This window comes from Nesoenas mayeri, assembly GCF_963082525.1.
Source record: "Nesoenas mayeri genome assembly, chromosome: 9".
Classification (NCBI taxonomy): Eukaryota; Metazoa; Chordata; class Aves; order Columbiformes; family Columbidae; genus Nesoenas; species Nesoenas mayeri.
Window position 1 is genome coordinate 7698694 of NC_137557.1, and position 19602 is coordinate 7718295.

Genomic DNA, 19602 nt, shown 5'->3' on the forward strand with positions numbered 1-19602 from the left:
CAAAACAGAAACAACTTTTCCCCCAAAAGCTACGTCATCATCTTTGAAGTCAACTTTCTCCCTTAGTGTGAGAAGTGTGAAGAACAGATGAACTGGGCTTCAGCCCAGTAGATTTGGCCTCGTCAATTTACCAATAGTGCTTTCCAACCCGGAGTCTCTCCTCGTTTCTTTAGGGTGATGGAAGCTCATGGAAAAAGAATTGAATTGCTGAAGCAACGGAAGGTGAGTTTTCCCTTCCCCAGGTGCAACAATGTACATAAATAATGGAAGCTTGAAAAAAAAAATACATTATACTGTGGCATGTGTGTTTACGGCGCATATTTGCCTTTAGAAACTACTCATAGACAATGGGGCTGGGTGGGTGGAAAAACTTAAAGCAGCATATGAAATAGTAATATACTGTTTCTAAATCTGCACCGTCCTGCAGAACCAGGAATTATAATTTATTCAGATTGTTTCTCAACAGATCCAATCTATACTGGATATGTAAAAAACAAGAGACTAAGTCACCAAGGAAAACTAAAAGAAAAAACCTGCACAGTGCAGGAGTTTTTAAAAACAGAACAAAAGAAAAAGAAATCCCAAGAAACACTGATGAAAGCTCAGAAAAATTTATCATCAATTCTGAAGTGGGGTCTTGTGACATCATCTGGGTTAATGAAGACTGAGATGGACTTCCCAGGGTTCTCAGTCACTAGCTGTTGCAACTTTTTGGCTAACCGGTCATCAGGCTGGTTGGTGTCCCCTCCATCTGACTGCGGGGAGGGGATGCTGGTGGTGCTGCCCCGTCGTTGGAGCTCTAGTGTTAGCCGGTTGGCTGCTTTGACATGTTCGATGGCAGTTCGAAGGTGTTCAGCAGGGTCTGAGCGGACTGAGGACAGCTTCCGCGCATGTAGCATGACAGTTTCTTCAGAGAGATGCTCCAGCATGTTGCACTGGGGGATGAAATAGTTAGGGCACATCTTGTTGACCAAGCAGTGCTGAAGATCATCAATGAGACCGAGGAGGAAATGGGCTGCATAATCCTCCTGGGCCAAGTAGCTGGCTGGTAGCCTGTCGCAAGCCCACAGCATCATGCTCCTTAAGTGATATGGACTAATGGCTTTGGGGCGGGACAGCAGTTTGATGATGATAGCTTTGCAGGCCTGATAGGCTTGCATGAGGCTGCTGGAGATGCACTTTTTCAACTGCACTTCACTTCTGGCAAATGACAGCCTCCATTCATTGTCCTTCTTCCCCTTGTAGGAACAGGCAGGCACTAAGTAAAACCCACTTATGACTTCCTCCTCTGTGATCTTCCCATCCCAGAAGTGGTTCTCCATCAGCCAGCTCTGGGCCACAGCTGGCCAACCTTTGAAGGACACCACTGGGACAATGTCGTACAGCATGCGGCTGCTGCCCACTCCCAAAATGATGGATATGATAGTCCCATTCTTTTCTACCTTCTCCACCTTTGGCATCCCTCGTTGAGGCTTTTTCTGGATCTCAGACAGCACAATGCTAATGGAGTCATAGAACCAGTCTGCGACTTTCGTTGGAGAGAAGAAATAATTGGTAGCTCCATTGATATGGTCCACGATGGTGCAACAGTCCTTCCATTTGCTGATAGTTCCTTCATCAAACAGACGCAGGCTCAGCCAGGAGTGGCACAAAGCTGAGTGGCGCATGTCCAGCGTTACTGGTTGGTTGCGGTCATGCAGCTTCAGTGCGGGCACAAGCAGGGTGAAGTCCATATCATAGTCTGTGCCTCGTGCATAAACATTCAGCTCATCAAGATCAATGTCCACCACACCTTCCCGCACACCACCTGAAAGCAGCAGGTACTCGTTGGCTACAGGCAGCTTCTGGTCAAGTTTCTGAACCATGCCTGCAAAAGAAAGAAAGAAGACCTTTCAAGAGAAGGCAAACTGATCTGGGATACAGGAGTTAACCAGGATTAAAACCCATCCCATGCCCAGCAGGAAAAAGAGCAACCAGAGGTATCCATCACTGTTCATGTAACACAAATATCCATCAAGGCCCAGCACTCAGCCAACCTTTAGTCCCACCTGACTCCGGGCAGTTCCTTTCCTGTACTCCTGGGAATGGGTGAAGTCCATCCTAAATATCATACTGGGAGCAATGGAAAAAGGCAAAGCCTCTGGTAAAATGCAGCAAAGCTACTTCCAGGACTAAATTTAACTTCTTAAACACCTTCTAAACTACTTTTTAACTATATTTTCACTCACTTCCATGGTATCCAACACTTCAAAAAGAAAAGGGAATATTAATTGACTCACTGTTCTTATTTTCTTGCTGGTATAAGAAAAAAGCTGGACCGGCACCAGAGGGTTGGTTTGTGGATGAATGAATGAATAGCTACAGATGTTAGTTCAAGCAAGTTTGACTTTATAATTTGCTTTACACCTACTAATGAACAAGGCAATGTGTACGAAGGCAATATGTCCTCCTCTTATGGGGGAATGGAGACAGGTTAAACTATCAGGCAATTATAGAAGCCAGCTCTGAAATTGGTTCTTCAAGCTATAATGACAGTATCATGCCGTAAAATATCAGATCAGCTCCCCAGAGCACACACATGAAGACAGATTCCTACTTCCATCACCAAAATCAGACACTTCCCTTCACCCTGTACTGGCTGCAGCAGCTGCATGAAGCCAGTTTTTCACTGTGCATTCTATATTTACCACTATACTCTGTTCGCAGAACATGAACAGCAGACTGAGACTCCACACAGTACCCAAGGTATTAACACCTCATTCAGTGTTCAAATTAGGCTTAAAATTGAGCTCTGCACTTCAATTGCTCTGTCATCTGCTTCTGCTATCTGGGCTGTTTCACGCCTGGTGTTCATCTTGTGGTTAAATGCTCTTGAGATTCCTTCCCAGCCTCAGTTCAGACAACACAACCTGGCCACAAGGGAACTAAGACCAATGACTCTGAATGGAGAAGCTGAATCTCTTATAAGCACTGCAAAAGAGATATATCATTATTTCTTACAAGCACAAGTGTACTAGTTTTTTGTTGGCATATGTTACTAACTGCACCTTTCCAAAAGCACTATAACTTGCTTATAGCAAGAGTGGTCAAATGGAGACCTTCCATTATGAGGGAGCCAGTCGTAGAGAGACATCAGTGGGAATAAGCAGCCAGCGGCATGACAAGGTGAACCAGAGAGCTGCCAATCACACTGTCAGAGCAGGAACCACAGACAGATACATTAGGAGTGTTTCTTTACCGAAATGCTAACACAAATGATCAGCGCCATAGTCCAAGCACCCATTCTGGCACAGCCCCAGGTACCGCAGGGCCTTTCCTGAGTTAACACATCCCCAAGGGATCACAGACACTGCCTGAACTGTGTGGATCTCCCAGGCAGAGTGCAGCAGCAGCAGTACGAGGTCCCCAAGGCATCGAGTGCTCACCAGCCTGAGTGGCCCTATAGCACTATTAGAGAGACTCTCCTGTCCTTTCCTGCATGCTAGGACAAGGGCAAGGAAATGCTATCTGCATGCACACAGGTAAGCCATGACCAGAGTGAATTCTGAAGCTATGCTGACATTGATTCCTTGGAAGAGCCAAGGAGATTGAATGAAGAGGCCTGTGCATTATGGGGAATGTGTCTTGGGGCAATAGTCAGAGTAACTGTACAATCCCCCATGTGAAATGCCTTGTTAAATATACTTTACCTGGTTTCTTGCTTCCAAGAGCACTGGACCCAGTCCATTTTGTTGCACTGAGCTGGGATGATTTTCCTGCCAGGCAGGAATGGCCACTACCTTTTCCATTTCATGCAGCTCCAGAGGCTGCAAGAGAAGGAAAGAGCTCTGGAAGAATGCTAAGAAACTTTTCCTGCTAAATCCTGAGCTAATCCCAGTCTGTGATCTTAACACGTGCTTCCCCATTCATCCTTAAAGGATAATAACCAAGAAAAGCTTCTGTCAACCTCAAAGACATTTTCTGAGGATTAGATACACAGTGAGGTACTTTACTCTGAGCTATGGAGTGGCAAAACCTTGCACAGGCTTCTCTATCCATGAGGCCAAGTAAGCAGCAGTCACTCCCTCAATGCACCCAGAAAGAGATTTCTAACGGGTACTCAAATTGATGTGGCTTCTAGAGACAGCACTGACACACTGCTTCCAAATGCTGTCGTTGAACAGCCTTGGTGCTTTACACTCCAGTTTTAAGTTGAGTCCAAGACCCATTGAGTAGAATCTGAGTCAATCAAATCATAGGGACAGGGAGCAGTTGCTTTTACTGAGCATACAAGTCAGTACCAATCCTTACCGTGGGGCAGCACTGCTACTCAGGACATGTAGGGTCCTGATGGCCCATTCTGCCTCTACACTTACCCAAATTTTCCACTCAGAACTGTGATCTGCAGCATCTGCCATGCAGACCTGCAGATGTTCCTGAAAGAGGCAGACAGAATGTAACCATCATACAGTCATAACTGTTCAAACCTATAGAATTCAATAAAGGATGCATTTTCCTAAATATTTTTCTAACTTAAAAGGATGAAAAATGTCCTGTGAAGTTCTGCAGTGTGCCCTTTGCACCAAAACTTCTCTCCTACAGTACAGCCAGAGCCTTTGACTGAAAAAGTAAATCATATGATTTTTCTAAAAGGTAGAGATTTTCCACTATGGAAGCTACTGGGGGATGAGTTGCTCTCCTTGGCCTGAAGAAATCCCCTGTCCTTATGTTGGAACAGTAGGTAGAATTGACAGTTTGACCACATTCAATCAACAGCAAGTGGGACTCAAGCCCTGCTTTCTAAATGCTCCATGCTCATCTGCCTGAAAAACAACAGTGAACACATAAGATCAACCTCCAAAGCCATATGAGAACAGGAACCACTCCTGCCATGTTAGTTCTACATCATTTTACATCACTCCTGCCCACACTAACACATAGCAAAGCTTGCACAGCACAAAGCCTGCTCTACTGCCAAAGGGGTTACAATATGCCAATATTGTAACAATATTACACCATTTTCAAACATCCTTGCAATAGGAAACGCTTTCTGCGCACAGAACACTCTTTACACTTCCTCTAGAAAGAAAATGCTTCATGTGCTCACCATTTAAGCCTAGTTTGCAAGGCTGAAGACTCCTGGAAGGGAAAGGTGCCATACACTGCCAATAAGACACTTGTTTTCCCCTCTCTAGAACTCCAGACCTACCAGCGGGGGAGGAATATGTAAAAAAAAATAAATCAGGCAATGGCTACAGGAAATGATCCAAAGTATCATGAGTAATCTCTCTATCTGGCTGGCTGCAGAGTTTAAGTACACAATTTCCCCTTCAAGGCCTGGACCATCAACATCGGCAGCTCTGCCACAAAGCTAGAGAAGGAATTTTTGCTAACAGATCATAGCAGCATTGCTGATTCAATTTAAGCTGTGGAGCAAGGGGTTGAGATGAGGCCCCCTTGAGGAAAATATATTTAGAATAGGCATAGAATGTTCTATAAATAGCTGATATGGCTAGGGCTTCAAGGGTTGTACCATGTTTAAACTGTCCCCTTTAGTTATAAATCTATTTTAAATGTAAAGAAATTTCAGAGAATCCCATTAGCCAACATGGTGTGGCATACACGACTCTGGCACAAAGATTTCATCCCAAGTTTCAACAGCCCAAACACAAGCTGAGAGACCCAAGTGTATGTACAAGAGAAGCAGGCACTCCAGTCCAGTAAGCAAGTAAGTGCAAATACAAAGAAGAAAAATATCAAGACTGGTACTTGACCCAAGTACTTAAGATAAAAGCACCAGTGGGCCATTTGAGTTCTCTTCACCTTAGTACCAGGGCCATTTGGGAGGAGGAGGGAACAGGGGTTTCACCTTGTGAAGTCTGTAGGCGGCCCGTGGAGTTGTTTGTAAAGACCGAACCCAGAACGTGTAGGGTCAAACACACACAAAAAAATATTTTAGCTGAAGGACAACCAGCACTCATGGCATTAAAGTATGTTCATTGATATTTAAGAAGTCTCTTGCTGCTACCAGGCAAAACACACACTTTGCAGTCATATCTTGTGTGACATGTTCTTTTGAAAAGGTTGTTTGGCAAAGCTGGTATTTTGCTAAGTAAGAGATTAGTGTTCAGTTACCATTTCTTTCTAAAGTACCTTAAAGAAGTTCTGTTTTCCTAGCTGTTTAACTAGTTTAAGACCTTTGTAAGCTGTAAAACTTGACATCTTAACACGTAAGTATGCTTACAGGCATGAGAAAAGCAGGGAAAGCGAGAATTAGGAGCAGCACCTGTAGGCGAAGCCTGCTGGTTATTTTACTAAACAGATCAGAGTAACACAGGTGAGCAAATGAGTTCTAGAGACAGAATTTCATTCCATCATTGCTGCTAAAGTGGCAGGAAAATAGGGTTTATTTCTACTCTAAGCCCCGTCCTACAAGGAGAATAAAGACAAAGAAAAGAGGTTTTACTTTTACATAACACCTACATTTGTGATACATTCTTGAATGAACTTGGACTCTGATGCACATGACACAGAGACAATTTTCCCCACTAAAAAAGGCGAACAATGCATAGATGCTCTGCATCCATTACTGAATTTCAGATGAACTGATTTCATGACCATTGCAATGCATGCTGGCATCTGCTGCTATTTCATGACCAGCTTTGTGAAAATAAGGAGAAACCTACAGACTCATCTTTGAAGAAACTGACCACAAGAAAAAATTACACAAAAACTTATTTCTAACATTTCCATTTCCTAATTTGGGGTTCCTTCTTGAAGACTTCCTTCCTGATGCCTTAGATATGCAACCACTGCCACCAAAAGAAAATATGAGGAAAGAAAAATGTCATTCTGTTTGTCTAGCCTGGTCAAGCTGAATGAGGTGATATTCAGGGCAGGCACTGCATTAAGGGACAGTTCTACTGCACGTGAACCAAAGAGAGGTCAAAGGAGCAGTGGGGTGCTCAGAAAGGCTCCACAAAGGAGGACTTGCAGAACCTTGCATGCAGAAGCATAGCATAGGAGATCTTCCAGGAGCCAAGCCAGACCCAGGCACTAGCTCTGTGCTGCTCCTGTAAGCTGCTGGGACCACGAGTTACTGTAACATCCCTGTTCTTGAAGGCTTGCTGTGCCAGGAAGGGTTTGCAAGCTGGCTAAGAAGCTAGTATGGTCCCTCACAGGTCATCTTTAACTTCTTAAAATCACAAATGTATTTTATACATCACAAGTATATTCTATACATCAACACACATACAACACAAGCAAGAGGCTACTAAACCTTAAGGATACCATGGCCAGGCTGCTGAAGACTTCAGGACATGATGATCCCCAGATATGTAAATGATAGAGACAAGCTTATCTGTGGGGTACGCAGCCAGGAGCTGGCCCTTTCTCCAGAAGGAAAAGACCCCGGGTTAATGGTAAGGGGCTGGCTGCAGCCCGCAGACAGCTGTGCAGTGCAATTCAGCATGGAAAAGTGATGTTGGCTGCAGCTTCTTGTTACCGAGCTTCTCTGCTCACCTCTTGATTCTGCCATCTAATCTGATTTGAAAAGCAGCACAAGTCTGTGTAAAATCAGCTGTTAAAAATAGCTGCAGCACAGAATAAACATGCCTTGTACCTGCCCTTTGGCCCCATACTGGAGTTCAGAAGATGCCAGAGAACCCCCTCCAACCCCGCTCAAAGAGCCAAAGCACTGTGGGTTCAGTCTAGGGACAAGGTGCTGTCTGTGAATGATCAGAAGAACTGGGACACTCGGATGCTTTACACACTTCAACATGTGCACATGGACAGATGGGAGAGAAAGGAGAACTGGACAAAATTAGAAGCGTCCTGTCCTCCCTCCTCTCTCTCCCTCACACACCAGGAGAAAGCCTACAGAATTAAAATTGAGATTTTCTCTAGAGAAATCCAACACCTGAGCTGGCATTCTCATTGATGTCTTCTTCCCCTTGTTCCTTCTTTCTTTGCAAGTAACTTAATCCCCACAAAACAAGAGGTTTGGATGCCTATTTTTGTCAATCAAAAGCAATTATGTGGTGTTTTGGCACTGATCATTGGCTGACCTTGCATTTAAAATGTGCCCTCTCCAAATCACTAGCTTGTGCTCTAGCAGAAGTCTCATGTTACCTGCAGCCAGTCTTATACAGACCTAACTATTGTCTTAAGTAACATCTTTAATAATCATATTGAAAGAAAGGGATCATCATACTGCTGCTATAGCACTCCCAGCACCTAGGAAAAAACACAGGTACATCTCCTTCATAAAAGAGATCAGTGTAAGTCCCCACAGACATCAGTACGTCTTTATGTTTAAATTCCTCCATGGACACATCCAAGGCCCTAGAATAAGTGAACTTCCACAAAGGGAAACTCTCCAGAGGCGTGCCAGAAAGAAATTGTGTCTCTGAGGAGACCAGAAATGATGGGAATTGCTTTTAATTCAACGGATCTGATTTGCCTTCATTGGTTCAGCACTTCCAGCAAGAAGCAGCACAGAGCCCTTGTAGGGAGGCTTGCTCTGTGGCACTGCATGCCCCAACTCCAGACGTGTTTTCTGGGACATGCAGAAATGTGTCACTGGGAAACTACCCAAGCTTTGCAGGGGTGCAGAGCCTGAGCCCAGTGTCTAAGACAAGCTGTGCCCACCTAGGTTTGCAGGGAGCTGACATACCTGCTGTCAAAGGCAGGTGTAGTACCCGTTCATCTCACCAGGGTGGCCAAAAAAACATTATGCTGGGTGTATGTCCCCCTCATGCCCCCTGGCAGCCTAGGGAGAAGATATATAGAAGGGATCTTCCTTCCATAGGGAAATATAGGGATCAACCACATGTACCACTGCCTCCCTCCTTTCTACTGCTTAATTCTTCAACAGGACTCAGCATAGTCAGGGGTCTTGATTCTTCCCTCCAGTTCTATGCGATGCATAACCTTAACCATGTTTCTTTTCTCTCCTGTATAAAAATCTTTATCCTCCTGTAAGCCCCAAAAGCTAAGGAAGTTTGACCTCCCGGATGCCCAGAAAGTGCTTGGAATTGCTCAGACAGCACTAACCACACACCAGATGTTATTAGCTGAGAACCAATTTGTAAGCACGTGCTAAATCACAGGATACTCCACTTGGGCCAGGCAATTCTTACCCTTGTCTGCTAAAATACATAAACCCCCAAGCTAGTCAAAAAACCAAAAAGCTTTTGTCATTTTCCATAAACACACTAGACAGGCACTCTGCAGTTCCTTGACAATTCTGCTGCAAACAGCAGACCCTGAAGAAGAGGAACATTGTTCAAATGAAAGATCCCCACAGAGGTCTCCCAGCAATGCCTGAGTGATATGTGTTGAATTCCAGGGGCTCCTTTAAGACAGGATGGGAGGCCAGCTCTGATGCAGCTGGGTAGCACTGATTCTTCTGTTTCTCTTGGTAATTGTAAATCTATTTATGAGCAGAACAAGTTTTTGTTACGCAAAAGAACTGAAAAGTCAGCTCTTTGGGAGAGTCTTTAGTTACAAAGCACATTTTGCGAGGACTGCTGGCGGAAGCAGGCAGGGGGTGGGAAGGGAGTGCAGAGACTGAACTGTGTGATACTAGTTTAGTCAAATATGGGAGGTGAGTGAAGGAAGCTGCTCTTTGCAGACTGATACACCAGTGTCCTACTGATTCTGCTCCTTTTAGAAATCTTGTGACACGGTGACAGAACACACTGCAGGAACACAGCACGCCCTCGTAAAACAAATCAGCTTCTTTCTCCAAAGTCTTCTTTAAAAACAATCTTAAGAGTAGCGTCCCAGTTTTTTTCCAGTTCCCATGTGCCCTGGTGGAAACCACCCAGCTAGCTGAAATCCTGTATGCCAATGGAGAGGGGTATTTCAGGGTGCAAGGGGAAAAAAGCCTGTACAGCAAAAGTCAGTGCTGTGACAAACACCCAAACTCATCCTGGCACTGAAACCAGCAGTGGTGGTACTATAGTGACCTGTTTGGCTAAAATACTCAGGTCTCAGAGACCACAATAGTAGGGGTGACTGCTTCCAGAGCTTGAACTGAACTTTCAGAGGGAGCCCCTGCATTGCTGTGCAACTCTGCTTTGGATAGTGAGGACTTGTAAGAGTCACCCTCCAAACTGATGTCGGGGCTCCAGCCTGGCAGCCTGCGTATCCAACAGGCTTACTCCAGAGTCACATTAACCAAAGTAAGATGAGTGGCTGACAGCGTACAAAGAATATATAGTGCAAATCAAGGCGGTGCTTTAAGGTCTGAAGAATATCTATGATCAGGTCTGAAAGCAGCTGACACGAGAACTGAAGTAGGAAAGGGCAGAAAGTGGGCTTGTAAGAACAGCTTGCCACTACACCCTGCTTAACACTGTACACTGGGTCCATATGGCATCCATATTTTTAAGTGTGCATAACACATAAAATTCCCTTTGGAAATGACACAAGATGTCATTTATTCTGGAAATGCAATCCCAGAGATAAAATCTGCCAGAGGACAGATTGCTTTATCAGTTCCACCTTGAACTGAGCACACACATTTGGAAAGGGCTACACAGGGTCTAGATGGGCCATGTCTGCTCACACCCTTAGGGAGCACTGCTGAGTATCCAGCAAGATGTTACATTGAGGGAGATTCACCCAGGACTCCACTGTTGGTTCTGCTTAACAAGGTAACAACAGTGTGCACAAACCAGGCTGAGCTTCGTGAGAGCAAATACGCAGCTCCTTGCAGGAGAGGCTGTTCTGCCCTTGTTTTCCTCATCCCTTCACTGTTACTGTGCTCTTTACAAGAGCATAACAACCTTGGCGAGGTGCCCAACAAGTCCATCTATCCTGATGTCCCATCTCAGGCAACTGCTGCTGACTGATTCCAGGGGAAGAGCACAAGAGCAAGGAAAGTACAGCATGATGACTTCCTGTCTGCAACCTTCAAGCAATGTCTGGCTTTGGGATTTCCCAAACCAGAGGCAGTATTTGCAGCTTTGTCTTTAACAGCAATGATGGACTTATCTGCTGGGAATGTCTCTCATTGCTTTCTAAATACTTTATATTTTTGGTATAGGCAGTGCCTTGCAGCACCATGTTTCGCAAAGTACATGTTGTGTCAAAAAGTATTTCCTTTTGCTGGCTTGCTAGGAAATTAAGAAACTCGTCTAAACATGGCACCTTCCACTCCACAGGTCACTCAAGATTTTACATGGCTTAGTCAGCCATCTTTCTTCTATGTTGAAAAGGACAATTTATTTAAACTTCATATACCTGATTGTCCTTCTCAGCACTTGCGTGGGCCCTAGAATTGCTACGTTTGGTGTGAAATGAGGTGGTCAATACTGCATGTTGCATGAAAAGGTGACTTCTGTATGGATGTCTTCATAGAACTCTAAGAAATACCTCAGCAGCCCTGCCTGCTAAATTAGCCCACTGTGTAATGGAGTCCTCTCTAAAATTTAATTTCACCTTCAGGGTGTTCCTCACGAAGAAGCCAACACCAAACACACAACTTTAAAAAGGGCATGGACGATGCTGGAAAAGAATAGTGGAAGTAAGATAGGGGAAGGTTTCGAAAGCTGCACAGGAGAAAAAACATCCCCAGCCTCGCTCAAACTCTCATCTCAATCTGACTTGTCAGCACCAGGTGCCTCTCAGAGAAGACACATGGCATCTCTCCAGCGATGAGCAAAGCCATTCCTTCCAGACCTGGGAACACATTCTCCTCCAAGTCATCCAGAGGGGCACGTGTATGTGTCGGGCAGAACTAGATTCCAAGGTTGCAAAAGCACTTTGGGCTCCTCCGGGGTGTTTTTCTGTTCTCAGTCACTGTCTGGTTTCTGTTTGCCTATCCTGAAAGGGTTAAGTTGCTACACGGCTTTATGTCCAGGTGCCAGCCAGGGGGCTATGCCCAGAGGAATGCCACCACACCCTCACATCCTGTAAATAACACAAGAGCTCCCATTGTAAATGCACTTTGAGCTGTTCTGCCAGGACTCCTGCTTACAGTTTTCCAACACACTGGAAATTCTCTCCCCAGCTGCTTATCTACCAGCTTGTTTTCTGCTCCTGTAGCACAGTTGTTTTCTACAAAGACAAGTCACATCAGTACTACTCCTTATGAACTGGGCCTGAACCACACTGCCCATCCTCAGTGCCTGCTCATTCTTTAATAACAGCTCTGCCTCACTGCAGAGCAGCAGATTTGTCCTTGACTCAAAAATTTTCCACTAAATGTTCCAGCAAAGCTAAAACGTACATGTGGAGTATACATGGCAACAAACGGCCATCAGAGGCTTGATGGAAAACCACAGCTGTAATTCAATCTAATGGTCTTGATTTTCACTTAAAATTCACCAAACTTGGCTCCTGGGCTCAATGATATGACCAGAATGGCATCCCCTTCAATCACTTTCATTCTCTTCTATCTACCGATGACTAAGTCTATTTATCTTTATACCACGAGACAGGTCAGAAAAAGGAGGAATTAAGGATGCATGTAGGAAACCAGGCAAGCACCAAAAGAGCACTGGACACAAGAGAGACCCATTCTCTGAGTACAGAAGGAAAGCAGGTGTCTTCAGAAGTCTTTCTGAGACATCTGGCAGAGAAGAAGACATGAAGCTAATCCCTCTCTTCAGCCCCCAGAGTTCATTGGACTCCATCCATATAAGTCTGACCTGGGCCCTTTGACAGATCCTATATCCAAGCACTGGGGGAAGCCAAAACGGGCCAAATATGGCTGAGACACCTAGTACCAGAACCACAATACCATTTTTCTCTGTCCTTGCAGATAAGCATGGATTGGACTAGCAAGATGAGGCAAGGAATGCAGATCCTCAGTCATGAAGTCCTACCAGTAAACTGGTAGATTTTGTCCTAGCAGTTCCATTGTATTTGAAATTTCACTCAAAAATAAAACTATGTTCTTTATTGTCTTACACAGTGCATAACGTGGAATTTTAATCCTACAAATTCCCTAATATATCTGTAGCAATAATGAAAAATACTAAAAGGCTTTGTTCACAAGTGCTAATAAAGACGTTAGGCTTAGAAGAGGCAGATACATGGAGAATACAGGCCTTTCGAATGAATTCAGTAATTAGAAATCTCACCTATATTTTATAGATGTTTCTGTGGAAACACTGTGAACTTTCCCAGTGGATGCTCATATCCTGCAGGGCTTGCTACCATCCCTTGCATGAAAACACTTCCCAGCACAACAGGAATGGATATTGTTTGAATACAGTCCTGCTATACAGAAAGCAATGACTAACACTGTCCTCATAAGTCTCCCACTGATAGCTGCCCCCCTGGTCTCCAATTAATAAACAAACAAATATTATAGATCTCCTTAAATTTGCTAACACAGTCTATAGAATTAATTTAACAAGTTGGAAGCGGGAATACAAGGGTGTGAGCTGGCCATTTAACAAGGGTGTTTGTCCCTGAAGTCAGACAAAGCTGAGGAACAGCTCATGCCCGGAAGACATCTGAGCACAATTCTACTTATTTGTTCCTGGCTGCACCTGGGGAAGGGGCTGGCAAGGACAGATAAATACTGATTTGTAGCAGAAGCCAATCAGCAACAAAACACAAGTTGTATACTGAGCCCTTCTGCCTGGGGTTGTTCTGCTTGTGCCTATGTAGACCTACCTTGTATGGCTGGTCAGACTTGTGGCCCCAGGGTGGTCTTCTACCTGAAGACACACTACTCTGCTCTCCCTGACTCACAAAACAACCCACCAGAAGGAGTGTCACCATCAAAGACATCTCAGATTTTCTTCCCCATTGGCGTGGGAGGTGTCATGCTGAATGGGGTTTGGGACACCCCCGAGCCAAGCTCAGACAGCAGGCAGCCTTTACCCACAGGCATAGCCCAGATGAAACCAAAAGTATGTTGATTGCCGAAGAGGAAACATTTGCTTGTGCTTTGGTGTGTCACTGTCATTCTCTGCCTATAGATAGGGCAGCACTCGAAGGACCCTATAAAGTAGAATTGGTTGCTAAACCACATATCCCTGCCCCAAATTATATTCTGAGTACCCAGAAAGCAAGCAAGAAATATTTCACAGAACTTTGTGTTTGAGCAAAAAGCACCATTTTACCCCTTCCCAGGAAGATGGCTTGTGAAATCAGGATGCTACTAAAACATCTCTTTGTTTTCCTGAGTTTAGGACATTCTGCTTTGCTGCTCATTCTTTAGATCATAACTTTGAGTTTCAAATCTTATTTCAAACTTTCAGCCAGTTATCCAGCCACCTTAGCAAGAAGACAGGAAACATTCCCCCTTGCTGCGGGCATATTTATTGTCCTTCTGTGTATGAGATCCTCACAAAAACTGTGAAAAAAACCTCCAACCAAAACTGGTACGTGCAATCATCCTTTCTGTCAGTAGATGGCACAAAAGCATCAGCGTGTCTGCTGAGCTCTGCAGCCCAGACCTGCGGGATTTGCGAGCGGAGAGAAAAAGCAGCATTCAAAACAAAAGGCGATCAGAGTTTTCGCACGGCAGTATGGGCAAGGGAAGAAGCCACATGCAGGCAGGCAAACATCTTTCCCCACCACCTGCTAGGGTTTACAGTGAAGGGGAAGCCAGCTCTGACACAGTTATTGCTATGAGAGGAAATAGACCTCCAGTACCAGGCTATCTTCTATCAAACCAGTTTTGGTACATAATTTTCATCTAGTGTACGTCTCTGATAGTATCCAGCACACAGGGTGGGAGCAAGAAGTAAAATTAAGAGGGGATAAGCCAGAACACAGACACCAAACTTGTCTACAAATCCTATTTAATGCCAGATTTCCAGCTTGTGATGACTGAAGGGAAAGGCCAGCATTTTATCCGAGCCATCTGTACAGGGCTTCTTTTGTGTCATTTCTCTTTGAGTATTTATGCCACTTTCCACAGCAGCATAACTGAGCAGGCAGTGTGCATCATGGCTTCAAAGCAGAACAATTGCTGTTTATAGAAGCACTGTTTTGAACTTACTGCTAATGCATTTCAATAGGTTATGACAACAGCAGTGCTCTGAATGAATCACTGCGAGCAAATTTCATTCAAAATTTAGATTTTCTATTTCTTCATTGAAAAGGAGGCAAACTTAGAGCAAGCGCACACCTGCACACAGGCAGAGGGGCAGCTCCTGCGTTCAATGGAAGCAGGTACTTTGGTTTAAGGACAGAGCCCCCTAGTGATTCAGAAAAGGTGAAATCAACACCTAGCTAATCAGTTTCCCTTTCTTATTTTCATCCTCAGAACAGGCAAACACAACAAAAGTAATCTAGGAGCATTAGAAATTAAATGCAAAGGGGGTCATGTAGGAATGCACATGTATCCATGCTATATGTATGGGATTTTGGAGCTGTTACAGGGCAATAAATGGAGAGCCTACCTGCAAATTGGAGTTGCGGGAGGAAGGAAGTATTAAGGAAAAAGCAACACTGTTCTTGTAAAGTGGTATTTGCATGTTTTATTCCAGTCTATAAAACTTTTGAACTAAATGGATTTTAAATGGACCTAAATAGCAGAGACGTGGAAGCCAAAACTTGCTTCTTACTCAAAGAGATTTTATTCCTATTTTGTCAGTGTGATTCCTCAGAGGTTCAAGACACAGACCTTCTGCTGTGAGCAATGTGCTGTAGCACAAGCAAGGAGGTTACAGCTTGACTCCACCAGTAGTACTGAGATCCACCAAACTGCATGTCAGCTGAGTGATGGGCAAGCAAAGGAACAAGTCCAGAGTGGTTAGTGGGTGCACTTAATGCAGCCTTAGATGTGTGTGCTTTAACACAGATGGTTATGAATATTGGCAATGCATAACACATCTGAGATGAGGGAGCATCAAAGGAACAAAACCAAGTATCCTTTGCGTTTACAGAAATAGCAAACTAACTACTGCAAGCAATGTGTTAGTAACGCTGCTGCTGCACACACTATAGCACTGTGCCAAGCAACAGCAACCAGCTCTCAGGGGACACTGGGTATCTCCTACAAACACTTCTGAAGCTGCATTTAAATAGCTGTTGTCAAGCCCACACCTTAGGTGTGAGCCAGCAAAAATCTAAGTGGATGACACTAACACATATTTCTCATTACCAGAACACTCCCCACCCTAGAAACACAGCTCAGATGCTCTATCACAGGAGATGCTGTTGGGTACCTCTCTTGCTGGCTGAGGACAAACATAACCAGAAGCAACCCACCAGTGAGCCCATTTCAAGCTCCACAACTGGTTTCCAGGTATTGGAACATAACCCCTGGACAGCACTCCATAAGGCACAGGTTCACTGGTGCTCCAGGGCAGGATGCAGGGTGTCCTGTCATGTCCTTGCTCCCTCTCAAACCCATCCTCAGTCAGGAGAGTGGAAAACAAGGAGGTGGATAGATAACCCCAAATCTTCATATCCATTTTCCCATTCCACCCCAGTTAAAAGGAAAGGGCTGGTGTGCAGGGCATGTCTGCCCAGCCCCAGCAGTCAGACAGCACGAGGGGCAGATCACTTGTTGCAAAGGGCCTGGGTTGAGGAGTAGTTTACAGACCGCAGGAGGAAATCTTCTTGTTTGGGGAAGTCAGGGTAGCAGGAACGATAAGGGTCCTGAGGACAGACAAACATACGTAAAATAGCAGAGGAACAAGAAGAAATGAACATGCCAAACAGAGCCCTCACATGGCCACAAAGCTTGCAGATTCCCTGAGGAACAATTGTTGAATCTGACAGAGAGCAGTTTGGGTTTAAAGCAAAATTGTGGCAGTTCAGAAGATGTGCATGGGTTTTAAGCACTGAACAGCAGCACTCACTAGCTGACTTCACTAGTGAGCTGACTTCACTGCTCACTCTACCAAGGGTAAGATAAGCTGAGCACATAGCAGAGAGGAGCCACATACTCTGCAATTCAGTCATGCTTTTGAAAGCCCACAGTATTTCAGCTCAGAGGCCAGAGGGCAGAGTATATGTAACAGAAGAAACAAATATGGAAACAAGTTAAGTAAAGACTGCTTAAGGCAGGGACAAAATGCAGGAATTAGGCTTCAGGGGAGCCTGGGTTGCTAAAGAGCAAGTGCCTTGACTGCACAAAGGATGAATGCTGGGAGATGGCTGGCTCTCTTGCATGCTTGAGATGCTCAGCACCTAAACAGGCCCAGTTTAGTGAGTCCCCAGACCACAGCTGCATTCCCCACACCAATGGTTTAAGTGACAGCAGCCTCTCTCGCCTCTGCTGAGCTGAGCTGACCTGAACATGTGGCCACCACGCAATCCCTTGCAAGGAGAAGCATTCTTCCTGCTTTTCCCAACATGCCAGCTAGATGAGAGCTGCTCTGCCAATCCTTGTGTTCACATCTGTCACAGGAGCTCACATGGGACTCCCATCCTCCCATCCGTGCTCCATGGGACTTGGCCCATGGAAACATGGAAGGAACACAGGGTTCACTGCTACCTTTGCCCCTAGGCTGCAAGCTGCCAGACTGCCTCTCTAGACTTCCTTCTCCTGCTCAGAAACAAAGCTGGGATTCTCACAGTATCATTTACTGGCTCCGGAAGCTGGACCTTTAATGAGAGCATAACATTTAACATCGTTCTTGATTAAAAACAGAAGCAAAAAATGCAATTATGAGTTGGCACCATTGCAAGGCACTTGACTGGTATTTCGCCCCCTGCACTGGAGAATGGCAGAGGCATGCCACAACCACTAGAGACCTGCACCAGCTCAAGTGTAAACCACCTTGGCCCCTGACTGCTCAGGGCAGAGCTGGTGTGTGATGGTGGAGAGCCAGACTCTTTGCTCCCCTATTAGGGGAAGACAACTTTAATCTCTTCTATGTTGTTTCAAATGTCTGTCTTCACACAGCATCCCACTGACGGCCGCATGAATGCCCTTCCTCTGTTTTACTGTCTTTTAAATGCTGTTAAATTGAAGGGAGGAGAAAAAGAATCAATAGATAGAGAAGTTGCAATCTCTTGTGAGTAACTGAAGAGCCTGGCTTTCAGCTATTTTCAGCAAATTAGCGTGGGGCTCTTAAACACTTACTTCTGCTCTCTGCAAGGTGAAAGCAGGACCATCTCCAGCTCCGTGACTCACACAAACACGGGGAAGCAAACATAAAACAAGCTGCCCGCTTGCTTTCTCCCAGGGCTTATTCACACCCTTCATAACTATTCGATCTGCCTGCTCCAGCACATCCCAAGCCGTGGAATGAGAACAAGAATCGCTGGGGCTGGTCTTAGACAGCTCTTGCTTGCAGAGTTTGAGCCAGATTTTAAACTTCCCGGTGAACAGAGAGAAAAAAACAGAGACCTGTCTGCGTGGTTGAGACAGTAGCTACCAACAGCCCCTGTCAGTGGGACAGTAATGACTTGTATGTTTTGTTACAAACCGTCATTGCTGTGACACAGAAAAGGTCTGTTCTTATTCACCATCTCCATCTACTAATCTAACAGACACATACAGACCTATGCCTCCCAAAGCCTCTAAATCCTGAACCATAGGCAAGTGGTTGTATTGTGTTCAGGTCCTAGCGCTAAGCAAAGATGTGCTGGAAGTTGCTTGGTAAGTTTTCGATACACAGCATTTGGCCATATTGCCAATGGTTGCTTGTCTTCTGCATCTGTCTTCTTGTTGAAGACTCCAGTTTCTGGTGTTCTAAGACAGAGCTAAAGTCTCAGCTTCTATTTTTGGAAAAAAAAAAAGTGAGTAATTCCTATCCATCACAGCTGCAAATAACCAAAAGTACTCTGAAGGAGATGAGGCTCAGGAAGACTTAAAAAGCTGAAGAAAACAGAACAGAAATAAAAATACACCAGGAGTTTTTATTTTTAGTGTCTAACTCATAGCTTCTGAGTGCCTCACGTTTAGCAAACCAGCCCACTGCTCTTCCCTCTGAAGTTCCCCTTGGATGGCTGGCATCACCTCGCTCCACAAATTTACCAGGTAAAACAATGGCAGAGTAAAGCCCACTGGGCCTCATATAGGGAGGTAGAGAGGTGGCACTGCTAGAAAAGGGGTAAATGATACCATGTATTGCTGCTTAGGATAGTGATATCCTGGGAAAACACTCCAAAAATGGATCTGTCTGCAGGTCTAGAGTTGGTGAGGGCAGGGATGCAGTGCATGTTTTCCCAGCACCTAATGGTCCCTGCCTCGCTGTGGTATTATAGGTGGCCACTCTCACACCAGGAACTCTGCTGGATTTTCTAATGTCCCTTCACACATCTTCCACCCAGCCAAACTCTCTGCAGTCTCAAAGCAAAACAGCATCAACACAGACTCATACTGGAGGAGTTAAAAATGCCACAGAGAGCAGGAGCTCTATGAGGCTCTATGACAGGGACCACCAGCTGCCTGACAAATTCTGCAGTGCAGCACAATTTGGGTGCCTCTGCCAGGGACAGTAACAAGTGGCTTCCAGGGGCCTGGGGAGCCCTTGCTGGCTCACTAGCTCTAGTGCTCGGCCCCTCACTTGCTTCCCTGCTCAGCGTGAGTCGATCATTCCCAACAGAGCGCCCCTCTTGCCACACTGGCGCATCTGGAAAGAACCACTGAGACGGAGTAGAGTGCAGTGACTTGGTGCAAAGGGGGACAAAAATGCATGTTGAGCTCAGCAGTTATTCTAAGGCAACACACACCAGCATATCCAAATGCCA

At 45.1% G+C, this 19602-nt stretch overlaps 1 protein-coding gene across 1 annotated transcript in view; it reads right to left on the reverse strand.

Annotated features, from left to right (window-relative positions):
* Positions 1-602: 602 nt before the first annotated feature.
* Positions 603-19602, reverse strand: part of MB21D2 (Mab-21 domain containing 2) — a gene marked incomplete at its 3' end in the record, with an annotated part of 57008 nt that continues 38008 nt past the window's right edge. The window contains exon 2 of the mRNA XM_080350074.1: positions 603-1867. Within this exon, the coding sequence (XP_080206200.1) occupies positions 603-1867 (1265 nt within the window). The remainder of the gene's footprint in view (positions 1868-19602) is intronic.